The sequence below is a fragment of the Callorhinchus milii genome, unplaced genomic scaffold (genome assembly GCF_018977255.1).
Source record: "Callorhinchus milii isolate IMCB2004 unplaced genomic scaffold, IMCB_Cmil_1.0 Scaffold2, whole genome shotgun sequence".
In the NCBI taxonomy this organism is placed as follows: Eukaryota; Metazoa; Chordata; class Chondrichthyes; order Chimaeriformes; family Callorhinchidae; genus Callorhinchus; species Callorhinchus milii.
This window is the reverse complement of record NW_024704743.1, coordinates 11,221,961-11,246,591: the sequence shown is the minus strand read 5'-3', so window position 1 is coordinate 11,246,591 and position 24,631 is coordinate 11,221,961. Positions and strand designations below refer to the sequence as shown.

At 44.2% G+C, this 24,631-nt stretch overlaps 1 protein-coding gene across 18 annotated transcripts in view; it reads left to right on the top strand.

The window, feature by feature from the left end:
- LOC103190252 (ATP-dependent 6-phosphofructokinase, platelet type) overlaps positions 1-24,631 on the top strand; it is a 106,604-nt gene that overhangs the window by 67,595 nt on the left and 14,378 nt on the right. For 6 of the 18 annotated variants that reach the window (XM_042346962.1, XM_042346961.1, XM_042346959.1 and 3 more), the window contains 5 exons: positions 6,324-6,394; positions 13,774-13,861; positions 17,651-17,803; positions 20,545-20,697; positions 23,882-24,046. In XM_042346962.1, the coding sequence (XP_042202896.1) occupies positions 6,324-6,394; positions 13,774-13,861; positions 17,651-17,803; positions 20,545-20,697; positions 23,882-24,046 (630 nt within the window). The remainder of the gene's footprint in view (positions 1-6,323; positions 6,395-13,773; positions 13,862-17,650; positions 17,804-20,544; positions 20,698-23,881; positions 24,047-24,631) is intronic. The other 12 variants (XM_007910963.2, XM_007910961.2, XM_007910958.2 and 9 more) reach the window with 3 other exon arrangements.

The window sequence follows — 24,631 nt, the reverse complement described above, 5'->3', positions numbered from 1 at the left end:
GACACATTCTCAAGAGAGACACACTCATAGACACAAAGAGACATACAAACACAGACAGAGAGACACACATTCACACAGAGACGCTCATAAATACACACACATAGAGAAGAGATATAGACGCACTCACATAGAGACACTCTCACAGACAATCATAAAAGCAGAGCCTCTGAGTGTAGCCCATTTGCCAGAGTCCGGAGTCACTCAACAACAACAACAAGATTACATTTGTATAGCACCTTTCACGTCGGGAGGACGTCCAAAGGGGCTGGACGGTGTACAGCATTTCAGACCTGAGCTGGGGTCAGGGCGGGAGAAGGGAGCGGAGGGGAAAGGGGGTGACTGATGGCATAATCGAAGAGGAGGGTTTTCAGGCGGGACTTGAGTGATTGGGGGATGGAATTCCAGAGGTTGAGAGCAGAGTGGCTGAAGGCTCTCCCGCCAATGGTGGGCGGTTAAGTCGAGGGACGTAGAGCAAGCCGGAGCCAACTGAGCGGAGGGAGCGGGCGGGTTGGTAGGGGTTTAGGAGGTCACAGAGGTAGGGTGGGGCGAGGCCATGGAGGGTTTTGTAGGTGAGGACCAGGATCTTGAACTGGATCCTCTGAAGGATAGGGAGCCAATGGAGTCGAGGGAGAATGGGGGAGATGGGGTCACAGAGTTTGGTGCGGGAGAGGACACGGGCTGCAGAGTTCTGGATTATCTGCAGCCTCTGGAGGGAGGAGTTGGGAAGCCTGACACGCAGGGCGTTTGCACAGTCGAGTCTGGAGGTGATGAACAATCTGCGGCCTGAGGGGTGAAGTAGTGGCGGAGTCGGGCGATGTTACGGAGGTGAGGGAAGCAGGTCATGGCTTGGATGTGGGGAATGAAAGACAGTTGAGGGTTGAACAAGACACTTAGGTTCCTGACTGGCTTGGTGAGTTGTAGTGTGCAACCATGGAGGTTGATGTTGCCAGAGCCTGAGGTTCAGAGGCGCTGGTGCGAGCCAATCAGGAGGGCCTCAGTCTGGTTCACATTTAACTGTTGGAAATTTGCCCTCATCCAGGACTTGATGTCTGACAGGCAGTCTGTCAGGACAGCAGTAGTCCTGGAGTTGAGGTTGGAGGCAGAAAGATAGAGTTCGGTGTCATCTGCATACATATGGAAGTTGACCCCATGTCTGCGGATTATCTCACCAAGGGGGAGGATGTAGATACCAAAGATGAGAGGGCCAAGGACAGAGCCCTGGGGGAAGCCAGATGTGACAGTGCAGGGGCTGGAGGAGAAACCGTTAGAGGCAACAAAGTGGAGACGGTGAGAGAGATAGAAATCAAACCAGGCAAGGGCAGGTCCGTGAAGATTAAGTAAAGAGGAGAGTTGGTTTATGAAGATGGAGTGGTCGACGGTGTCGAAGGCGGCAGAGAGATCGAGGAGGACAAGGAGGCAGAGGGAGCCCTGATCACAGATGTTCAGAATGTCATTAGTGACTTTGACGAGGGCTGTTTCCGTGCTGTGGGCAGCGCGGAAGCCAGATTGGAGGGGTTCAAAGAGGGAATGGCGAGAAAGAAAGAAGCGGAGCTGGGACGTGATGACTCGTTTCTGGACTTTGGAGAGGAATGGGAGGTTAGAGATGGGGCGGTAGCCGAAGAGGAGGGATGGTCCAGGGAAGATTTTTTCAGGATGGGGGTGATGACTGCTGTTTTTAGGGTGGTGGGAACTGAACCTGTGGACAAGGAGAGGTTGATGACGTCGGACAGGAGAGGGGCCAAACGTTGGAGCTGGGAGATGAGGAGAGAGGTGGGGATGGGATCGAGGGAGCAGGTGGTGGGTTTGAGTTTGCGAACGATGGTGGTGAGGGAGGAGGGAGAGAGGGTAGAAGGAGTATAGGGGGGGATGGGTGGGTGGTGGGTCATGAGGGAGAGGTGATGTGGGGATGGCAGTGGATGGGGCAGAGGTGGCTGAATGTATCCCCTCGATTTTGGATTCGAGGAAGTCCAGCATCTCCTCACAGTTGGAGTTTGGGAAGGTGGCGTGGGGAGGTGGATGGAGGAGACGGTTTGTGGTGGAAACCCTTGGCATGTGACAATCATGCAATTACCGATCGATGTACAGACATGATTTATACCCCATAGGAAAGGTCTTGTATCCGGCAGTGTCATGGGCATATTTTTTTGGGGAGGCATCTCCTAACGTCCACCCGCACCTTAAAGAAACCTTCCCTTCACCCATCAAGCTATCTAGCTACTGGCCCATCTCAAACCTCCCTTTCCTATCCAAGGTCCTTGAGAGAGCCGTCGCCTCCCAGCTTCTCTCGTTCCTCTCCTCCCACTCCCTCCATGAGCCCCTCCAATTGGGTTTCTGTGCTGCCCACAGCACGGAAACTGCTTTGGTCAAGGTCACGAATGACATCCTGACCATGTGTGACCAGGGCTCCCTCTGCCTCCTCGTCCTCCATGACCTCTCCGCTGCCTTTGACACCGTGGACCACTCAATGCTCCTCCACCGCCTCTCCTCCCACCTCAACCTTCAAGGTTCTGTCCTTGACTGGTTCAGGTCCAACCTTTCACACTGCCTCCACGTCGTCGCAGCTAACGGCTTCTCCTCCAGCCCCCTCACTTGTGTTCCTCAGGGCTCTGTTCTTGCTCCCCTCCTCTTCACCCTCTACATGATCCCCCTTGGTGACATCATCCCTAGATATGGGGGAAATTTCCACATGTATGCGGATGACACCCAACTCCATCTCTCTGCCTCCACCCTCAACTCCAGGACTACTGGCATCCTGACCGACTGCCTGTCCTACATCAAGTCCTGGACGAGGGACAACTTTTTCCAACTCAATGTCAGCAAAACCGAGGTCCTCCTGATTGGCTCACGCCAGCGTCTCCGCACCTCAAGCGCTGGTAACATCAGCCTCCACGGCTGCACACTCACCCTCACTAAGCCAGTCAGGAACCTGGGGGGGTCTTGTTCGACCCTGAACTGTGCTTTCTCCCCCACATCCATTCCATGACCAGCACTGCCTACCACCACCTCCGCAACATTGCCAGACTCCTTTACTGCCTCACCCCTCAGGCTGCCGAAACCCTCACCCACGCATTCGTCACATCATGTCTCGACTACGGGAACTTCCTCCTCATCGGCCTTCCGATCATCCAAAACTCTGCAGCTCGTGTACTCTCACGCAGCAGGCTCCACGACCCCATCACTCCCACCCTCACCCGACTCCACTGGCTCCCCATCCCCCAGGGGATTAAGTTCAAGATCCGCTTCCTCACTTTCAAGGCCATCCATGGCCTTGCCCCCTCCTACCTCTCTGACTTGTTGAGTCCCTACCAACCTGCCCGCTCCCTCTGCTCAGCGGGCTCCAGTCTGCTCCATGTCTCCCGCCCGACACACCCTACCATCGGTGGTCGGGCTTTCAACCTCTCTGCCCCCACACTCTAGAACTCCATCCCACGGTCCCTTCGCCTCACTTCCTCCCTTGCCTCCTTCAAGGCCGGTCTCAAGACCCTTGTCTTCGATCGTGCCTTTGGTCGCCCTCCCACCTCTCTGCCTTCCCTCACCCCTACACCACCCCTCCCCCATGCTCAGATCCTGACATCTGACTGTTCAGCGCTTTGGGACGTCCTCCAGATGTTAAAGGCGATCTATAAATGTAATTTTTTTTGTTGTTGTTGTCCATGAGCTATATCAAAAAATGCTTTAATTAAGCCCCAAATATGAGGTATGCACAGTATTCTGCAACTATGTAGCGACAGAGGATAGCACACACTATTCAGAAAGATACATCTATATTCTGCAACAAATGTATGGCACTTTTTTCTGCTTGTCACAGGAACTGGAGTCCTTCCATGTGGGACAGACAGAGAAAGAGAGTCTGAGAGAGCCAGGGAAAGAGACTGGGAGAGAGAGAGAGACTGAGAGAGAGAATATATTATAAAATGTAATGACTGTTTTGTGGGAGAGACAGAGACAGACTGAGGGAGAGAGAGAGAGACTGAGAGAGAGAGGGAGACTGAGAAAGAGAGACTGAGGGACAGATAGACTGAGAGGGAGACTGTGAGAGTAAATATATTAAAGGAGTCCTCCCACTGAGTCCTCCCAAAAGGAAGCTTCCAGCTGAGTATAATGTCTAAATGGAATGTCTGTTTGTCAGTCTACATGCCATATTGGATCCTTTGGTTGCAAGCAAAGCTGCTACAGCTAGTGCTAAATAATGTAAGGAAATATTCCAAAGGCTCATGTATTTAAAATAAAGTCTTTCATGTGGTTACTGTATAACCAATTAATAATCAATTATCAACCCTAAAGATGGTAACCTTTGGCACAACAGATTGGAACATTATGTGCCATTGTATTTTGAATTGTATTATTGAAAATAAGATTGTATTTTCAGCTACTGACTTCTACTACATAAGCTGAGCTGGTCATTTGAAACCAGCCTCTTTTTGGGAAACTTTGGCTGGGTCAAGATCTTTGTCTCCCCCCACCAATACATACATACATGCACACACACACACATACATACACACATACATACATATAGAGATCTTTAAATTTATGAGGGGTTTTGATAGAGTAAATGAGGTTTATTATGATCAATATGTCTCTGAATTTATGTAATTAGCTACAGTAATTACATTTTTTGGGGGAAACCCATAACTGTACTTTACATTTGCACAGGAGCAGCCAGTCAGCCAGGGACTAAGTTTTCAATACAGAAAACTCCCTCAGGAATATATTCAACATACCTTCAAACTCTCTTGCAAAAACTTTGGGATACACATTGTCCCTGTTTAAACCTTTTATTTGGTTAAACATATCTTTACCCGAGTAGAATCAGGTTTAAACTATCCAGGCCAGAAGATGCAGCTTAATTTTCAACTCAGAAATGCTCTGTGGTGAGGAAGGCTTTCCTGCATGTGTCAAACATGCTTGCCTGGCATGGTCACTTGGTTTAATTTAGATGTTTGGGTCAGTGAATTAATAGTTTTACCAGGAGCTGTCTAGTCTAGATCAGTTCACTATATTGGTTACCACAACTGCAACACTATAAAAAACGTGTGTTTACAAAATCACAGGGTTAGTTTGAATGAAGAAGGCCCTCTGGTACATTCATTTGCATCTTTCCAGAACACTCACCACAGCAGTAAATGATTGAGGCTTGGTAGGTAATCAACAATTGGAACCAACATTCCAATTGTTGATTAGCTAATTATAGTTGTGTGGCTTTTCCTTTATTAAAAAAAATCTGTGTACCATTCAGAGAGAGTGGAAGGGGTTGCCATGACACTTCCGTTCTCAACACACAAGTGGAGTACATAACGTAAATGTGATCTTGGAGCTAGGGTCTTCTGTTTTGAAAACAGACATCTCCAGGGTAGCAATTGCAGAGGTACCGTTCTTCGGACTAGACGTTAAAGTGAGGTCTGATCTGCTTGTTCAGGTGGACTTTAAAGATCCCGTGGCACTATTTGAAAAAAGAAGGGCGTTTCTACTTGCTGGCCAAAAGTCCCCCAAATACAATTGGTCACTCATTTCATGGCTGTTTGTGGGACATTGCTGTGTACAAATTGCCATATTTGCTAACAAATACACTAGACTCAATAGATAAATCAGTAAATCTTGTGAAGTGCTATGGAACCTCCTTCCGATGTGAAGGTCACTATTTCACATGCAAACATTATTATTAACATTGTGGAGCAGCGCTGCCAGATTCACTGCAAGCATGTTCCACACATTTTGAGGGAAATGTATGTGTTAGGTGCGAGTGAGTTCCTTTGCTAATTCTTCATAGAGCCTCAGAGTGGCAGAATGTAAGCACCCAAAACTCCCCACAAGACACAGCAAGTTTCTTGTCTTAAAGTAATAATAATAATAATCCTTGTATGTGATATAGTGCTTTTCATGTCTTCTAGATGTCCCAAAGCGCTTCACAGTATACTGTAAAGTGAATTGACTATATTTGTGAGCAAAGTGAATCCATAAATTTGGTATTGTCCCTTTCACTTCAGGAGGATGCATCAAAATGCTTTATAGGATATACTGTGAAGTGCAATGTCTGTGTATGTTTTGTAGGCAAATACGTTTTACCATATGTTTTATGCATTAAATGGGGTAAATCTGCTTTGGTAGTTTTATGCAACTTCTACAAGTGGCTTACAAAGCAGCATAGGTATGCTCAGGAGTAGGCCATCCTGAACATGTTGCTGTTCTGTTCCTCTCAGCTGGGAAATGACCTCTGATTCAGAAGAATTTAAAGAAGGGGAAAACCAAAATAAAAATTCTAAATGTATAAACTATTATTTTTTTAAAAATAACTCACCATGACTTTTTTCCTCCCCCACCAGATCAAAGAGATTAAATGGGGAGGTGTCGGAGGCTGGACTGGCCAAGGTGGATCCTTGTTGGGCACTAAGCGGTAAATGAAATGTACTAAATATAACCAGTTTTGGCACAACCGGGGAGCACCCTTCGCCTCATGAAAGCTTGAGGGGGTGGGAGTAAGTTTGCTTGCACACTCACCCTCGGGTATAAAGCATCTGCCACATTGCTGATGGCAAGGATGGACTTATCAAAGGTGTTTTTCACCCTGAAATTCTTGTCCAGGCCGTAGGCAATGGGGGCTGCTGCTGGCTTGTTAATACGGAGGCCGTTAAGCCCGGCATTACTCCGGGGTCTTTGCTCGATTGGTGCTGGCAGTTATTGACTTAAGGCTTGCACTGATTTCGCCCAGAGCCGATCTCTAGCATGACCCTTCCGTCGTAAAAACCTCTCTGCCACTAATGAATATAATGGAACTGGAAGAAAGTTTGGTGGAAATAATTGACTTTGGGAACAGGTAATTTTGAAGAATGTTCTCACTGCGTTGGTTGTCATACACAATATATAAAACTTAAAGACTATCTTAAAGGCAGAGTGAATAAGGCAATGACAGAAGATTAGCTAAACTATTATTAGAATGGATCCAAGAGGAGTGTGTTATGGGTTATAAGCAAGAATAATTTCTTTCAAGAACAAATTAGATTTCTGTTAGATAATATTTCGGGATACAGGATATAGTTTGGGACATAACATGTGCATGTGACTGCCAGGATGTTGGAAGGCAAACTGGATGGACCTTGGTCTTCTTTCATCATAGAACCATAGAATTATACAGCACAGAAGGAGGACATTTGGCCCATCGTGTCTGTGCCGGCTCTTTGAAAAGGGCTATCCAAATCAATCCTACTCCCCCGCTCTCTCTCCCCATAGCCCTGCAAACGTGTCCTCCCCAAATAATTATCTACTTCTCTCTTAAAGGTTGTTATCGAATCAGCTTCCACCACCCTTTCAGGGAATACGTTCCAGATCCGAACAACTCCCTCTGTGAAAAAATTTCTCCTCACTTCCCCTCTGCTTCTTTTAACAACTATTTTAAATCAGTGTTCTCAGGTTACTGATCCACCCGCCAGTGGAAATAGTTTCTCCTTTTTCAGCCTATTGAATCCCCTTATACTATTTAAAATTTCTATTGAGTCTCCTCTTAACCTTAAATGCTCCAAGGAGAATGATCCTAGCTTCTCTAGCCTCTCCTCATAACTGAAGTCCCTTGGTAAATCTCCTTTGCACCCTCTCCAATGCCTTCACATACTTTAGGTATGATGCCCAGAACTGAGCACAGTACTGAGGCCTAACCAGTGTTTTATAAAGGTTCATCATAACTTCCTGACTGTTGTATTCTATGCCCTTATTTATAAAGCCTAGTATCCCGCATGCTTTTTTAACTGCTCTATCTACTGGCCTGCCACCTTCAAAGATTTGTTTATATGAACCCCCAGACCTCTCTGTTCGTTCACCGCCTTTAAGATTCTACCATCAGCTGATATTGCCTCTCCTCATTCTTCCTCTCAAAATGCATCACTTTGCATTTCTCAACATTAAACTTCATCTGCCACGTGTCTGCCCATTTTACCAGTCTGTCTATGTCTACTTCCACTCTGCTACTATCATCCTCACCGTTTACTACTTTTCCTAGTTTAGTATTTACAATTGTGCTCCCTATATTTATATAGATCAAAAAGAGAAGTGGTCCCAATACTGATCCCTAGGGGACACCACTGCACACTTCCTTCCAGTCAGAAAAACAACCATTCACCACCACTCTCTGCTTTCTTTCACCTGGCCAGTTCTGTATCCATGCTGCCACTGTCCCTTTAATACCGTGGGCTTCTATTTTGCTTACAAGTCTCTTATGTGACACTTTATCAAACGTCTTTTGAAAATCCATATAAACTACATCAACTGCACAACCTTCATCCATCCTCTCCATTACTTCATCAAAAAACTCTTATCAGATATGATTTGCCTTTAACAAACCCATGTTGGCTATCCTTTATTAACCCATATTTTAGTAAGTGGAATTTTATTTTGTCCCGAATTATAGTGTCTAGAAGTTTCCTCACTACTGACATTAGGCTGACTGGCCTGTATTCTTGGGTTTATCCTTCTGCCCTTTTTTGTACAGGAGATTAATATTTGCAACCCTCCAGTCCTCTTGCACCATCCGCGTGTCCAAGGAGGATTGAAAGATTGAGGCCAGAGTCTCTGTTATTTCCACCCTTCCCTCAGTAACCTAGGATGTATACCATCTGGACCGAGCGACTTATCTACCTTGAGCACCATCAACCTTCTTAGTACCTCCTCTCTGTTTATTCTTATTCTATCCAATTTCTCTACCCTCTCCTCTGATACTGTGGCATTGGCAGCATCCTCTTCTTTTGTGAAGAGAGATGCAAATGACTCATTCAGTACGTCAGCCACAAGAAGATTTCCTCTTTGGTCCCTAATTGGCCCCACCCTACCTTTGACTAACCTTTTATTCTTTATATGCTATAAAATAGCTTAGGGTTCCCTTTTATGTTGCCCGCTAATCTTTTCTCATACAATCTCTTTGCCCCTCTTATTTCCTTTTTCAGTATTTTCTATATTCTATTTGATTATCTTCTGTATTTTGGACCTGACATTTATCATAAAGCTCCTTTTTGTGTTTTATTTTAATCCCAATTTCCTTATTCATCCAGGGAGGTTTGGATGCCCTACCTTTCCCCTTTGTGGGAATGCATTGTTCTGTGCCCGAACTACCTTCTCCTTGAAGGCTTCCCATTTTTTGTTAGCTGTTTTACCTGTCAATCTTTCTTCCCAGTCCACCTTGGTTAGGTCCCTTTTTAACTCACTGAAATTAGTCCTCTTCCAGCTGAGTATCTTCACCTTTGTTCCTTGTCTCTTTCCATAAGTACTCTAAACCTAGTGATGTTGCGCTCACTGTTCTCCAGATGCTCTCCTACTGAAACCTGCTCCACTTGCCCCACTTAATTCCCCAGAACTAGATTCAGTTCTGCTTCCTTCCTCATTGGGCTGGAAACATACTGATCCAGAAAGTTATCCTGCACACATTCAGGAATCCCCTCCTTGCCCTTTATATTGTTATTTTGCCAGTCTATGTAAGGATAATTGAAGTCACCCATTATCACTACTCTATTGGTTTTGCATCTTTCTGAAATCTGCTTGCAGATTTGCTCATCTATCTCCTTCCCACTATTTGGTGGTCTATAGTATACACCTAACAGAATAACAGCTCCTTTTCTGCTCCTTAACTCTAACCAGATAGATTCTACTTTTGGACCCTCTACCACACCGTCCCTTTCCAGGGCCAAAACCATGTCTTTAATTAATATAGCCATCCCCTCCCCTCCTCTTTTTCCTTCCCTATCCCTCCTGAATACACCCAGGAATACAGTCAGGAATATTCAGCTCCCATTCCTGCCCTTGTTTGAGCCAGTACATCATCACTCCATGTGGCATTATTGCCACTACATCATAACCTTGAGCCTGCAGTTCACCAATCTTATTTGTCACACTCCGTGCATTTACGCACATGCACTCCAAGACCAATTAAGTCTGCTCTGCATTTCTCCCCCATCTAATCCCTCTTTTTTCTGGACTACTCCTTATTGTGTTGCTATTAATTTCTCCCAGCCCTCTATGTAACTTGTTTCTCCTCCCTGATGCTACATCCTGATTCCCTTCCCTCCTCAAAATTAGTTTAAACCCTTCCCCACAGCACTAATTAATCTCCCTGCAAGGACATTGGACCCAACCCTGTTCAGATGTAACCCATCCACCTTGTATGGGTCCCACTTGCCCCAGAACTGGTCCCAATGTTCCAGGAACCTGAAGCCCTTCTTTCTGCACCATTTCTCTATCCATGTGTTTGATCCTGCTGTTCTGATACTCACTTACATAGTAACATAGGAATTAGGAGCAGGTGTAGGCCATTCGGACCCTCGAGCCTGCCCCGCCATTCAATAAGATCATGGCTGATCTTCTAACCTAACTCTATCTGCCCGCCTTAGCCCCATATCCTTTAATCCCTTTATCCTTTAGAAATCTATCAATCTCAGTCTTGAATACATTCAAGAACTGAGCATCTACAGCCTTCTGGGGGAGAGAATTCCATAAATTCACTACCCTTTGAGTGAAGAAGTGTTTCCTCAACTTTGTTTGAAAGGGCTGACCCTTAATCTTAAGACTGTGACCCCTAGTTATAAATTCTCCTACCAGGGGAAACAGTCTCACACTGTCTACTCTGTCAAGCCCTATAAGAATCTTATATGTTTCTATAAGATCACCTTAATTCTTCTATATTCTAGAGAATATAAGCCTAGTTTACTCAACCTCTCCTCATAGGTCAACCCCCTCATCCCAGGAACTAATCTAGTGAATCTACTCTGCACCCCCTCTAAGATGAGTATGTCCTTTCTTAGATAAGGAGACCAAAACTGCACACAATATTCTAGGTGCGGTCTCACCAAGGTCCTATATAGTTGAGGTAAGACTCTTGTATTCTAACCCCTTTTCCCGTGGTATTTTTATTCCTCAAGGGAATATGTGATCGCTGGGAATTATGTACTATAGCTTTAAAGGTTTGCCATTGCTGATCTACTGTCATATCCTTTAATCTAATTCCCCAGTCTATTTTAGCTAAATCCTCTCTCATACCTGCAACGTTGGCTCTATTTAAATTTAAGACCTACGAATAATAATAATAATCCTTGCATTTGATATTATATTATTTTAATATAATATATATTTTATAATTATGCAGCTCTTTCCCCCTCTGCTCCGAATTCCCATTCTCACAAAATTCTTGCACCGAATTCCCATTCTGTTCCGTCCTCGCTCTGCTGGGCTCTCTGCTCATCTAGCAATTCTTTTGTTCTTGTTTTCTTAAGAAACTAGAGAAACTGGGCCTATTGGAGTCCTGCAGTTAGAGCATTCCAGTGGTTAGAGCACTCGCCTCGTAAGCGAGAGACCTGGGTTCGATTCCCGGCAGGGTGAAATGTTGGGCAAGTTTCCTTGCTTCACACACCTCTGTTTACCTAGCAATAAGTAGGAACCCGTTTGTCAGTCGATTGGCAGATAATAATAATAATCCTTGCATTTGATATAGCGCTTTTCACGTCTTCTAGATGTCCCAAAGCGCTTCACAGAATATACTGTAAAGTGAATTGATCGCTTTTCTGGGGATAATAATTTGTTCAAAAAAAAAATAATTTGCTCACTCAATCCATGTCTGTATGTGGGGCACTGCTGTGCGCAATTGGCTGTCGCGTTTCACCCACAAATATACAGACAATTCACTTTTCAGTATATTCTGTGAAGTACTTTGAGAAGTCTAGAAGACGTGAAAAGCGCTATATCAAATGCAAGGATTATTATTATATTATATTTATCATTATGTTATATTATATTGCACTGGAACAGAGAAGATTGAGGAGATATTGATTATTATGGGGATTATTATGAGAAGTTTGATAGAGAAGCTAGAGATAAATTGTTTCTACAGTTGGTAAGTCAGTGACTACATGGCATCAATGTAAAATAATTGATAGTTAAATAACTGTTAGATTCATAATTAGTGTATTGTTTGCAGATATGATCACCTCATGTTAGGAAAAAGATCAGGATCATAGAGAGACTGCAGAAGAGATTTACTACATTAATACCAGCAATGAGTGGTTTGACTTATTAGCAGAGGCTGGATGCATTTACGTCCTTATTTCCGATGCCAAATGTAAAGAGGTCTGGTATACTTTCTGGTATTCAAAATTTAAACAATCCACTTGCCTCCTTTACTTCGAGCTCTGCTCACTCTTTCTCCCATCTCCAAATATGCAAACCTACAGCCTTATCTCTCCCTCATCTCGCTCCTTCCTCATCACTCTCCACCATCACCTGACACATGAAACACACTTCCTGCTTCCTATTTCACTGGCTCTTCAGTTAAGTAGAGCTACTCAACTACCCATTCTTGGGCAGATTCGAGCTGACATCATCAACTTTTTCCTACCTTCCAGCACTGTATTCCCCCTTTAAAAACTGCCATCATCAACCCCCTCCCCTTCAAAAACTCACCCTCCAAATTCTCTAACCCCTGCCTCACTCCAATATAACTTTTCTCTCCGAAGTACCGGAATATGTGATAAGCCATTTGTTGCCATTGGGGCATACAGTAATGAAACCAGGAAAGTATCACAGAGGTTCAGGTGGGACGAAATTGATAAAGGTGTGTTTCCTCTCCAAAGTACTGGATCATGTCATTTTCTCCCAGTTGCACTCCCACCTCTTTTACCATTTTTTGTTCAAGACATTCCAGGCTGATTTTGTTCTGTACGCAGTCCCAGTCAAAATTATCAATAACATTCCTCCTGCTGTGCGCAATTGGCTGCCGCTTTCTCCCACAAATTACAATCAATTCACTTTACAGTCTTCTGTGAAGCGCTTTGAGATGTTGAGAAGACGTGAAAAGCGCCATATCAAATGCAAGGATTATTATTATTCAGTATACAATCAAGCCTCCTTGTCCTTCTAGACTTCACTTCTCAAATGCTGTCCCCTCCAGCCTGGCTAATTCTGCCTGCAGCCCATATCCTCTCTTGCACTAGAAATATCCCTGTCCTCAAGTGGATCTATTTTAATATCCTTATTCTGACTTTCAAATCCCTCCATATTCTTGTTCCACCCTATCTGCAATCTCCTCTAGCCCCACTCCCCCACTCACTTCCTCCATCCTGCTAATTCAAGTTTGCTACACATCTGTCTTCCCTTCCACCAAAGCTACTTGCCCTATTATCTGGAACTCCCTCCAAAACTCCCTCCATCTTGCTCCATCCTTCCATGTCCTCCAAACGCCTTCTAATTATCTATCTCTTCAACTGTACTGTCAGGATCTTCCCACCTACTTTCCCCACCTTACTCTGGTTTCCATAGTGTCCCTGTAAAATGCATTGGGACTTTATGTGTCCCGATTCATGGAGTCCTGTAGCTTCATGGTTAGAGTACTTGCCTGGCAAGCGAGAGGACCTGGGTTCAATTCTCGGCAGGGCGAAACTTTAGGCAATTTTCCTTACTCCACACACTTCTGTTCACCTGGCAATAAGTAATAACCCGGTTGTTAGTCGATTAGCGGATCGCTTTTCCGGGTTAATAATCCTTTCCATGAAGAAAAAATAATAATAATGATAATTTGGTCACTCAATACGTGGGACACTGCTCTGCGCAATTGGCTGCCATGTTTCACCCACAAAGTATCCAGTCAATTCACTTTACAGTATATACTGTGAAGCGCTTTGAGACGTATCGAAGATGTGATGCAAGGATTATTATTTTATGTGAAAGACACTACAGTACATAAGTGCAAGTTTGTGCTTGGATTGAGCTTTTGGCCCAGTTTATGACCTTTTTATTCATACTTTGTAGGACTCTCCCTGGGAAGAACCTGCAGGCCATCGCTGATCAAATACGTACACATAATATCAGTGCATTCATGGTTATTGGTGGCTTTGAGGTATGTATTATGTTCATTCTGTTTGAAAAGTATCAGACTGTAAATCTTGCCTGACCAACCCTGTGTTTATCTTTTGAGGAAATGACATTGAGTAATTGACAATGAGAAAAGCCAAATGATTTAGTATACCTAGACTATCAACAAGCCTTTGATTCTTTCACAAACCAGTAATGGGCATCAGGGGTAAGAAATGCTTATGGGCTGGTAACTGATGAAGAGATGGCAACCAAGGGTAGGTCATAAGGGGAGCTAGGTTGAAATTGGTATTTAGTGAAATATTTTACTGGTCCATATCAGTGTCCTTCCTATTCCTAGAGCAGATACGTGAACTGGAATTCCAGTCTCGGTACAGGATAGTTATGAATTTAGACTAAAGCCTACAAGATAACTACAAGATAGTTATGACACTGAGGGAACTGTGGAATCAGAGGCGATAGCTAAAATCTTACAAAGAGAACTCAACAGGTTAAGCACCTGGGCTGGTACTGGCAAATGAAGATCAAGATGAATAAATTTAAGGAATTGCAAATAAAAAGCAGGACTAGGAATTAAACATTCCATGGATAGGCTAGTAATAATAATAATAATCCTTGCATTTGACATAGCACTTTTCACGTCTTCTAGACGTCTCAAAAGCGCTTCACAGAATACACTGTAAAGTGAATTGACTTTATGAAGTAAAGTGAAGTGAATTTGTGGGCAAAAGGAATACTTGCCAAGGAGTATGTTGAAGGCAACCAAGAGTTGCTAATTGACTCTTTGTTCACCATATGACTCACTGTAGACTTGCAATAAACAAGTGAACAAAATAATGGGGGAGTGGGAGGGGAGAGGGATGGAAGGGACTGAGGTAAAATAAAGCCATCCAGAACTCAGCTGTAGTGCAAATAGAAACAAAAAGAGTGAAATGATCCCCAGAGTGGTGAGCAATGAAGAACGACTAGATAACCCAAGCCTGACAGAACTGAACAGGACTGACACTAGCTGCAACCCAGTCTTAAGTGAGCTTCAAGTCAGATCAGGTATAATGTCAGGCAAGCTGTTGAATGCACCAAATACACTGATGTAATTCAACCTCACTAACTAGTATTTTTGCATAAATGTAATTTCTGGCATAGCCATTGATGCAGATTGCCAACTAATATCTGATGTTTGCAGTGAAACCTCTAAATGTTTTGTAAAATCTAGAATTTTAGATAATAATAAATGGATTCTGAGACATCAGCTGGTTAAAATTCAAGGACTTATCTATGGATTCTATGCAGGGGGTTATTTTGTAAAGAAAACTATCGAATTTTTCTGAACAGTTTATATACCATGAACGTGCTTACTAATTCTGCTTGCCATTTTGACAGGTTAATTCGCTTAGGATATGTAATACATGCCTCATACATCATTACATCGAGGCTCGACTATGCAAACTCACTGCTTGTCAGCCTCCCCAGCTCCTCCCTCCACAGGCTGCAGATCATCCAGAACTCTGCAGCCTGTGTCCTCTCCTGCACTAGGCTCCGTGACCCTATAACTCCCATCCTTGCCCAACTCCACTGGCTTCCCATCACACAGAGGATATAGTTTAAGAACCTGGTCCTCATCTTCAAAGCCCTCCATGGTCTTGCTTCCCCCTACCTCTCCGACCTCCTAACCCCCTACCATCCTGTTCGCTCCCTCCGTTCAGCAGGCTCTGGCCTGCTTGCTTGCCCCACTATCGGCAGGCGGGCTATCCGTCACTTTGCGTCCACCCTCTGGAACTCCATCCCGCAGTCCCACCGTCTTGTCCCCTCCCTCGCCACCTTCAAAACTCACCTCAAGACCCTTCTCTTTGACCGTGCTTTCGATCTCACTGCTTGCCCCCCTGCCCTCCGCTCTCCTCCACCCCAACCCTCAGCTCAGGTCCGTAACTGTCTGTCCAGCGCCTTGGGATGTCCTCCCGACGTGAAAGGCGCTATATAAATCTAATTTTGTTGTTGTTGTTATGTTATATGAAAGCACATAAACTTTATTAAGCAATATTAAAATCGGAAGCAAGGTGTTTGACACAATAGTTCCTTCTCATTAGACCTAGAACGTTATATATATTGCAATGATTCTAAAGTTGATTAGAACTTGGTGTATTTGCAGAGTCATTTGTGCAATCCCTTCCCCTTTTCCCTGTCCACCCATGCCTAAAATTGCTAACTCATTCAGGAAGTTTTGGGAAAACTTTATTCCGTACAATGAGATAACTGCGGTGAGGAACTTGACAGTGTATTAAATAACCTTATGTATCCAAGGCATTTTTCTGATATTCAAGAGGGATGAAAAGTTATTATAGAATCAACATCTAGAATAACGTACGTTTGAAAGTTAATAACAAGGCAATAATTGAATGTAGGCTTCAGATGATTTTGTAAAGTGCCTCAAGTAATCTGTGTATGGGACCTGGAGCCCAGGAATGCTTTATTTTCTTTTCCTTCATTAATATTTTGTTGTAATATTTGCATTTGCAGTAATGGGCTTTTATTAGTTGTGTCTTGCTACACTATAACTACTGCTGAAGGTAGATGACATCTTCACTGTAGTCTTAAGTATTGTGACATCCCTCCTCCCCATTCCTTCCCTTGACTGTAGAGTGTTGATGTCATGTGAGAGTTTCACTAATATACTTATTTTGAGGTTAATAAGTGAAATGACTGAGCAGTTGAGTATATGGATTGATTTTTTAAAAATAAAATATATATATTTATTGATATATATTTACGCTTGTCTCGGACAGTATCAAACCCATTACAGAAAAGAAAAAACATATTATCCTGTTACAGGTGGCCACAGACCCGGCCCCTTGTGGTGGCCTCTGCGCACTCCACTTTGGTGAAAGAACCAAGGCTTCCCTGCCTCAGGGTTCTGCTGCCCTTTGTTACAAATGGGGTTGTGTACACCCCTCCCTATCCTTCCCCTCTTAGTGGGCAGCATGGACAGCTTCACAGCACAAAGGTTGTGCACACATTGTTTGGGGATGCTCCCTTTAAGACAGTCGGGAATCGCCTCTGTGTGCACTGCATCCATGTGCTGATAAGGCGCGCTTGCCGCTTTTGGATGGTGCTCGTTTGTGCACTGTACGCACACATGTTTACCCAAACACATGCCCAGAAACCTCGCAAACACAAACCCAAATATTATATACCTGGCCAATCCCACCCCTGTCATTGTGGTGTCCCTGCCGGGGTTCTGTGCCCCTGTTCTATAGGGCGCAGTTACATGGGCTAGTCCCGGCTCTGCTGTCATTTTACAGTACGGTGAGTTACCTCACTCCCTGCCGCTCCCCCTTTTATACATTTTCAGGACGCTCTTTTTTTCACATCTTGAGCATCCCTCTGTATATTTACATGGTTACACACATGTATAGTTTTGGGTGTGTTCGTGGGTTACCAGGTGAGCGCGCCCTGATGCCTCCCTCTCACTGGATGATGTTCTGGAAGCACTAACAGTGACCTTGGACTGGAATTCCAGTGTCAATCTTGACTGGCTTCTTATCTTGTCAGCCCCCCTCCTCACATTTCCCTCCCACAGGATCGTGTGCCCGATTGAGTTGAGTGGTGGAGAAATCTGCACTGGCCTCCTGATTTGCATTGCAGTTGATGGGTGGCTGGACTGGGAATGAAAGGATTGCACAAATATTGCTTTAACTGTGTAGCAAAAAGTTATTTTAGTTAGCAATGTAGTACCAGTGATAGGTGGCTCTCCCCTTGGCTTTACCATGTCTCCTAATTTACATATTTGAATATAAACTAATCTGGCTGTGCCTTGTAGGCATACCTGGGACTTTTGGAACTGTTAGCTGCGCGTGCCAAGTATGACGAGTTCTGTATCCCCATGGTTATGGTTCCTGCCACTGTCTCCAACAATGTGCCTGGTTCAGACTTCAGCATTGGTGCAGATACAGCCCTGAACGCTATTACTGATGTAAGTCTGTTGAGGAAAATGTGATTTCAATACTAACACGATGACTCCAAAGAGACTTGGGATTCCTTCAGCTATATGGCTTACCTACCAGCACCAACTGATAACCATAGACCTGAACCCTCTATAAGTGTCGGGCGGGTCATTTCCATTTCAGTTGGATTAAATGTATTACAGTAGGACTGATAAAGTCTAGCTCAAACTCAAAGCTGAAGCTGCAGTTTATTGTCCATGAGTTCTTTGAATCGACTCCTGGTCTGAAAGGAGTTTGCAGGTTTCAGCCGGGGTCTCATGGGGAGACTGAATTGGCCCTAGCTTCCCCAGGGTTAAGATGGGTAATATCAGACAGAGTTCCTGCTCCTCATCCCTCTTGCAACCCTCTACTAGGTCTATATGTGTGTGGCAGCTGAGTGGGGAGAGGTCAATAGGAATTAGGAGCAGGAGAAGGCCATTCGGCCCCTCGAGCCTGCCCTGCCATTGAATAAGATCATGGCTGATCTTCTAACCTAATTCCATCTGCCCGCCTTATCCCCATATCCCTTAATCCCCCTATCCTTTAGAAATCTATCCATCTCGTTCTTGAATATGTTCAAGGACTGAGCATTTACAGCCTTCTGGGGTAGGGAATTCCATAAATTCACTACCCTCTGAGTGAAGAAGTGTTTCCTCAACTCTGTTTGAAAAGGACAATTTTGGTTATGCCGGTCTCAGCAGTCAAGTGGCCTCCCAAAGCTCACTGCCAAGGCTCACACGTGAAGAGTGACCACTGGCAAGGGGAGACTGGGGTCAAGGAACATATGTAAATGGGGAGAAAATTAGAATAATAATTGGATACATTACATTAAAAAAAACATTTTGGAGCTCAGATCAAAAATTATTCAAAAACTGAAGAAGGAAAAAGTAAAACTTTTGTTGCCTATAGTTTGGTGGTTTGTGCTGGTATATAATGGTGTAGCTAATATTGATCTGAGGTAAGTAAATTCATGCATGTTGTAAAGCATGAACATGTTTGCTGTGTCTGTCACTGCTTTGCCTTGGGCAGCCTGATCTATTAATTGAGTTTTGCGGTTTAAAATAATAACTGCATCTAGTTTGCGTACTAATAGGAAACTATTAACCTGGCAACATTTTTGTCAATTTCCTAAAACTGTGAAAACATTTCATCTCAAAGTCATACGTATTCATATTTTGCAATCAATTTCTGGAAAATACCTTTGTACAAAATTAATTTCTCTAAAGGCTTGTAAATAAATTGGTAATAAGAGATCAGGGTTGTCACTGGAATAGTAAAAAGAGGGTGGGGAAGATGAAGAAATATTTTCATGCAAGAGAGGTATTAGAATCACCCCAACCCCCCAAAAAACAACCTTCCCTGGACCCATCCCTGCTCATTAACTACCGCCCCATCTCCAGCCTCCCTTTCCTTTCCAAGATCCTTGAAAGAGTTGTAGCTTCCCAGCTTCACTCCTTCCTCTCCTGCTGCTCCTTTTCTCCATGTCCTCCTCGACCTCTCTGCTGCCTTTGACACTGTGGACCTCTCTTCACTGCCTCTCCTCTCACCTCCTATCCTATCTCTCACACCGGCTGCACTTTGGTTTCTCCTCCAGCCCCCGCACTGTCTCGTGTGGTTCTTCTCAGGGTTCTGTCCTCAGTCCTCTCTTCTTCAACCTCTTCAACCCTCTTGGTGACGTCTTCTGCTGACGTGGGGTCAAATTCCACATATACACGAATGACACCCAATCCTACCTCTCTGCCTCCACCCTCAATCCCAGGTCAGACAAAAAGTCCTGGATGAGAGCCACCTTTCTACAGTTGAATGAGGCTCTCTTGATTGGCTCGCGCCAGCGCCTCCGCACCTCAGGCACTGGCAGCATCAGCATCCACGTATGCACACTTCACTTCACCAGGCACTAGGGAACCTAGGGATCTTGTTCGACCTTCAACTGTCCTTTCGCCCCAACATCCGTTCCGTGACCCGCTTTGACTTCCAGGCTCGACTATGCTTGTTGATCTTCCCAACTTTTCCCTCCACAAGCTGCAGATCATCCAAAACTCTGCAGCTTGTGTCCTCTCCCGCACCAGACTCTATGACCCCATCACACCCACCCTTGTCCAGCTCCACTGGCTCCCCATCCCTCAGAGGATTGAGTTCAAAATTCTTATGGCTTGCATTTAGGTGAAAAACGGGATTAATATTACTGAGCAGGATTGCTATTGCAACAACACATCAACAGTAGCGTCAAACTAACCTGACTCACAATTGTTTAAACCCAGCTCATATCCTCTGTTAATGGGTGAACAATCCAATGCTTGGTGATTTCTGCTTCACAATGGTAGGAAGAGCTGACATTGAAGGATCAAACTTCATCGTTCCATTCCAATGATGCATTTCATTTCCAGTTAGCAGTTTGAGGATTGTAATGAAATGTTGCCTGACAAACTAACATGCCAAACCTTTTTGTCACTAACTGTTCCTTTCCTGTTCAGACTTCACTGGTAGTCCCAATATCGTTCAAACTTGCTTCAGGCTGAACCTCCCAATGTGAACTTTCCAGCTGCAAATTCATTGGTTTTAACCACCTTTGTGCACTTGAATGCATTTTTATATTCAATAGCTGTGGCATTTCAGTGTTTGCCAATGGGAAGCCAAACCTCATCACAACTAAAGTGATATGATATAAGTCACACTCATCTGTGTGTCTGTAGGTCACCAAACACTAATTGCTTTTGTACTGAAAGTCCAGGCTTTTGAAGGTTTGCTGCAATTACGTGAAGCACGTGAAAAATACGATGAGTTTTGCATCCCAGTCTGTATGGTGCCTGTTACCATAAGTAATAATGTGCCAGGCACCGATTTGTGCATTGGTTGTGATACAGCTCTCAATGTCATAGTGGAGGTAAGTCCTGTCTCTTTCAATTTCATTTGTTACAGATGCTAAACCCAGTTACACTTTAAGATGAAAAATGCATACGCATGATTGCAAAAATGGTTGCCTAATGCTTTATGTAATCACATTGCATGCATGATTCATAGCTACAACTGCTTTTAGATTTTCTTTCAGCTTTGCTTAAAAACATTGTCCATATAAATATATGATGAATCTTGATGAAGTGCAACAGATTAATAAATGTCATAGTTTTTTTTTAATGCCATTTTCCAGGAAGAATATCTGTTATTAACTGTACTGATCCCTATTGTGGAGTAAGTTGCATGAAAAAGAATTTCAGATTAATTTTTACCTGCACCAAACACATGTTATATTTTTTTTAGTACAGCTCCTATCTATCTACATTTGGAAATTTTAAAATATTCTGTTAATCAAGAACATTACTAAGAAATTTGTATACCTTAAAAACAGTCAGCCGGGTGTGGATGCAGAAACGTGTTTCTCAGGCTTAAGGGTTTCAAGTCCCAGCTGCCAGGAATGCAGAGAAGCAGAGTTGCCAGATATGAAAGGTGCAATCACTTCCTTTTCCACCCCTCGCCCCACTCACACACAAACACACACACCTGTTCCTGGAAAACATAGGTGGCAGATGCCAACCATCATAGATCTCAAAGTCTGCAATGGGCTACTGCAGGAATTTAAGAACAACAACTTGCATTTACATAGCGCCCTTCACACAGGTAACGTCCCAGAGAGCTTGAAAGGTAAAACTGAGCAAGTCACTAGTACGAGGCACGCAGTGAGCTTTCTGCTGATTGTCCATCTAACAGGCGCTACCGATTAGGTCACTGTGTTGCAAGGCTGTTGGGAGTTGAGGGAGAAGATTCCTGTGCCAAATGCCAAACTTACTGGATACCAACTGCCTTCTATGATAAGCTTAGGGAAAAAGCTGAAGCAAACTCTTGTTTTAAGAGTGAGGATCATATAACTTTGGTATCAACACCAAACCCTTTTCACTGCAAATTCACATTAGTACTTGGTCCAGGATTTTACACAAGGGCTGGAGGAAAGCTTTCCACTAAATCACCGATCCATGAAAGGGACAGAGAAAGATTTGAGCTCATGGCTGTTTTATTGTAGACCACGTCTTGTTACGTATTTTTGGAGGGGGCAGCCAGGTGTCTGACACATTACCATGCTTAAGAATATCCAAACCAAGCTGAGAATTCCTTGCATCCCACCTACACATGGAAATTCCAGAGATATTTATTGGAACAGAATGCACATTCCCTGGAGGGACTCATCCTGTTTACCTAATTCTGGAAAATATTCAGCTCAGGTTGGCAAGAGGCAAAGCCAGAATGTGCATTGGGGTAACTGCTGGAGTCTAACCAGCTAAAACTGCATAGCTTGCCATTGACATTGCTGTTCGGCAAGCTCTCCCACTGCTTGTCCAGCTAGTATCACCCTACCCAATAGGGCTTTGGTTTGCAGGGTTAACAGGAGCTGAGTGGGACGACTGCCCTTCCAAATCCTGTCAGTGTGTTGTCATTAGCAGTGTCCTGGAATACTGCGGATCCACCTGGCTCAGGAATTGGACTACCAAGACCGCCACGGAGGGCTGGCTTGATTTTCACATTCTGTTGCCAAGCATAACAAATCATAATCCTTGCATTTGATAAAGCACTTTTCACGTCTTCTAGACGTCTCAAAGCGCTTCACAGAATATACAAGTGAATTGACTGTATATTTGTGGGCAAAACGTGGCAGCCAATTGCGCACAGCAGTGTCCCACAAACAGTCGTGGATTGAAAATGACCAATTTATTATTGTTTTGTTTTTTGGAGGGATTATTATTAGGCATGTGGATTAAGTATATTCTTCCTGTAAACTTGCCCAAGGTTTTGCCCTGTCTGGTATTGAACCCAGGTATCTCGCTTGCAAGTCAAGTGCTCTAACCACTGAGCTACAGGACTCCAGCATGTCACATTGGAGACAGTTCAGCTTACCTCCCCCACTCCCTCCTCCTCACCACCCAAGGATGATAATTAGTCATTTGAAATCTGACAAGCACCAGTTTGTGTGGTAAGTACCAGGGACTCCTTGTGAGCTTCCTGGTGGGCAAAATAGCTCAGGATGAAATGTATGAGAATTGCCAACATCAACAACAACAACAACAACAAGATTCCATTTATAGAGCGCCTTTCACGTCAGGAGGACGTCCCAAGGCGCTGCACAGTTGGGTCATGACCCGAGCAGGGGGGAAATGGTCAGGGTGAGGGGAGGGAAGGGAGGGAGCGAGGAGGAGGAAGAGAGTCGAGAGGGGAGCTGAAGGCACGGTCAAAGAGAAAGGTTTTGAGACCGGCCTTGAAGGAGGAAAGGGAGGAAGCAAGGCGAAGGCACTGGGGGATGGAGTTCCAGAGCCTGGGGGCTGAGAGGCTGAAGGCCCGACCACCGATAGTAGGGCGGTTGGGGCGGGGGATGTGGAGCAGACCGGAGCCAGAGGAACGGAGGGTACGGGCAGGTAGGTAGGGGGATAGTAGGTTGGAGAGGTAGGAGGGAGCAAGGCCGTGAATGGCCTTGTAGGTGAGGATGAGGATCTTGAAATCAAACATCTTCCTGTCCGCAGCTCAGGCCCATTGTGCATTGGTTCCACCAGTTGGAAGTGCAGTGTTTAGGCAGCAGCTTACCTCTCTGCAGGCCAATCAAGGTGGATTCCAGTTGCTGGATTTACGAATGTGTGTTCACGAACTTGAACTCCAGGTAACACCTTCCAGCAGCTGTCGACCCAAGCTTCAGAGTTTCCTCATTAGCTGTCTGGGGGGGTATCTGCCTTTAGCGTGGTGGGAGGACCTTTAAATCACAGTGTTTGTCCCATGTTGTCTTTTATTTTTACTTCACCAATTAAGATAAAAATATGCCATAGTTAAGTGCAATAAGTGAGAGTCATATAATGGATGTCACATTCAGGAAAACATTTGTCAGGCAAATTATTAACCCCTTAGAAACAATAACCCATGTAGATATTGCATGTAAGGTCAGTTGCAGAATGCTATAGTTGAGTATTTTTTTCTAAAACTTCTGGGATCAGACAACAAACGGTGAGCGGAAATGAAAATTTCATCAATTGTTAGGATGTGCTGAATCCGATTTGGTCTGTGATTCCTGAGCTGACTTGGTGTTTCCCTGTTAGACATGTGACCGTATCAAACAGTCAGCAAGTGGAACAAAGCGCCGTGTTTTCATTATTGAGACCATGGGCGGATACTGTGGGTACCTGGCGAGTATGGGAGGACTCGCTGCTGGGGCAGATGCTGCTTACATCTTCGAGGATCCAATTGACATTCGTGAATTGCAGGTAGATTGGAGCATTGATTCCCCCAGCATTGATAATAATAATAATATTCATCCTTGCATTCATCCGTGCCTTATCACGTCTTTGAGACGTCTTAAAGCGCTTCACAGAATATACTGTAAAGTGAATTGAATGTATATTTTGTGGGCAATTGAACATTGATGTTCTGCACCATTTCACAGATTTAATTCTCTCTTTTTTTAAAACATTGTTATGTTGTAAAAATGTGAAATGTCACGTTTCTGATCTTCATTGGACCTGCGATTTTTTTGGGGGGGTGTATGTTGGGGGAAGTATAGGAAAATGTCTGACTGATTGAACTGTATAGAGAATATGTTAGCTGGAATTCTCTCCCCGTTCTGGGTTTTCTCTTAATAATAATCCTTACATTTGATATAACATCTTTCATGTTGTGAGTACATGCTAAAGCATATATACACACATATACAGGATATACCATAAAGTGCAGTGATTGTGTGTATTGTGGGGGTCTTGCTCTGATGTACACAAGTGTATGCATTCCCATTAGATCTATTCCCGTGACGTGTGTCCCCATTCACCTCTGTACTTCCCCCCAGCCCCCGCCCC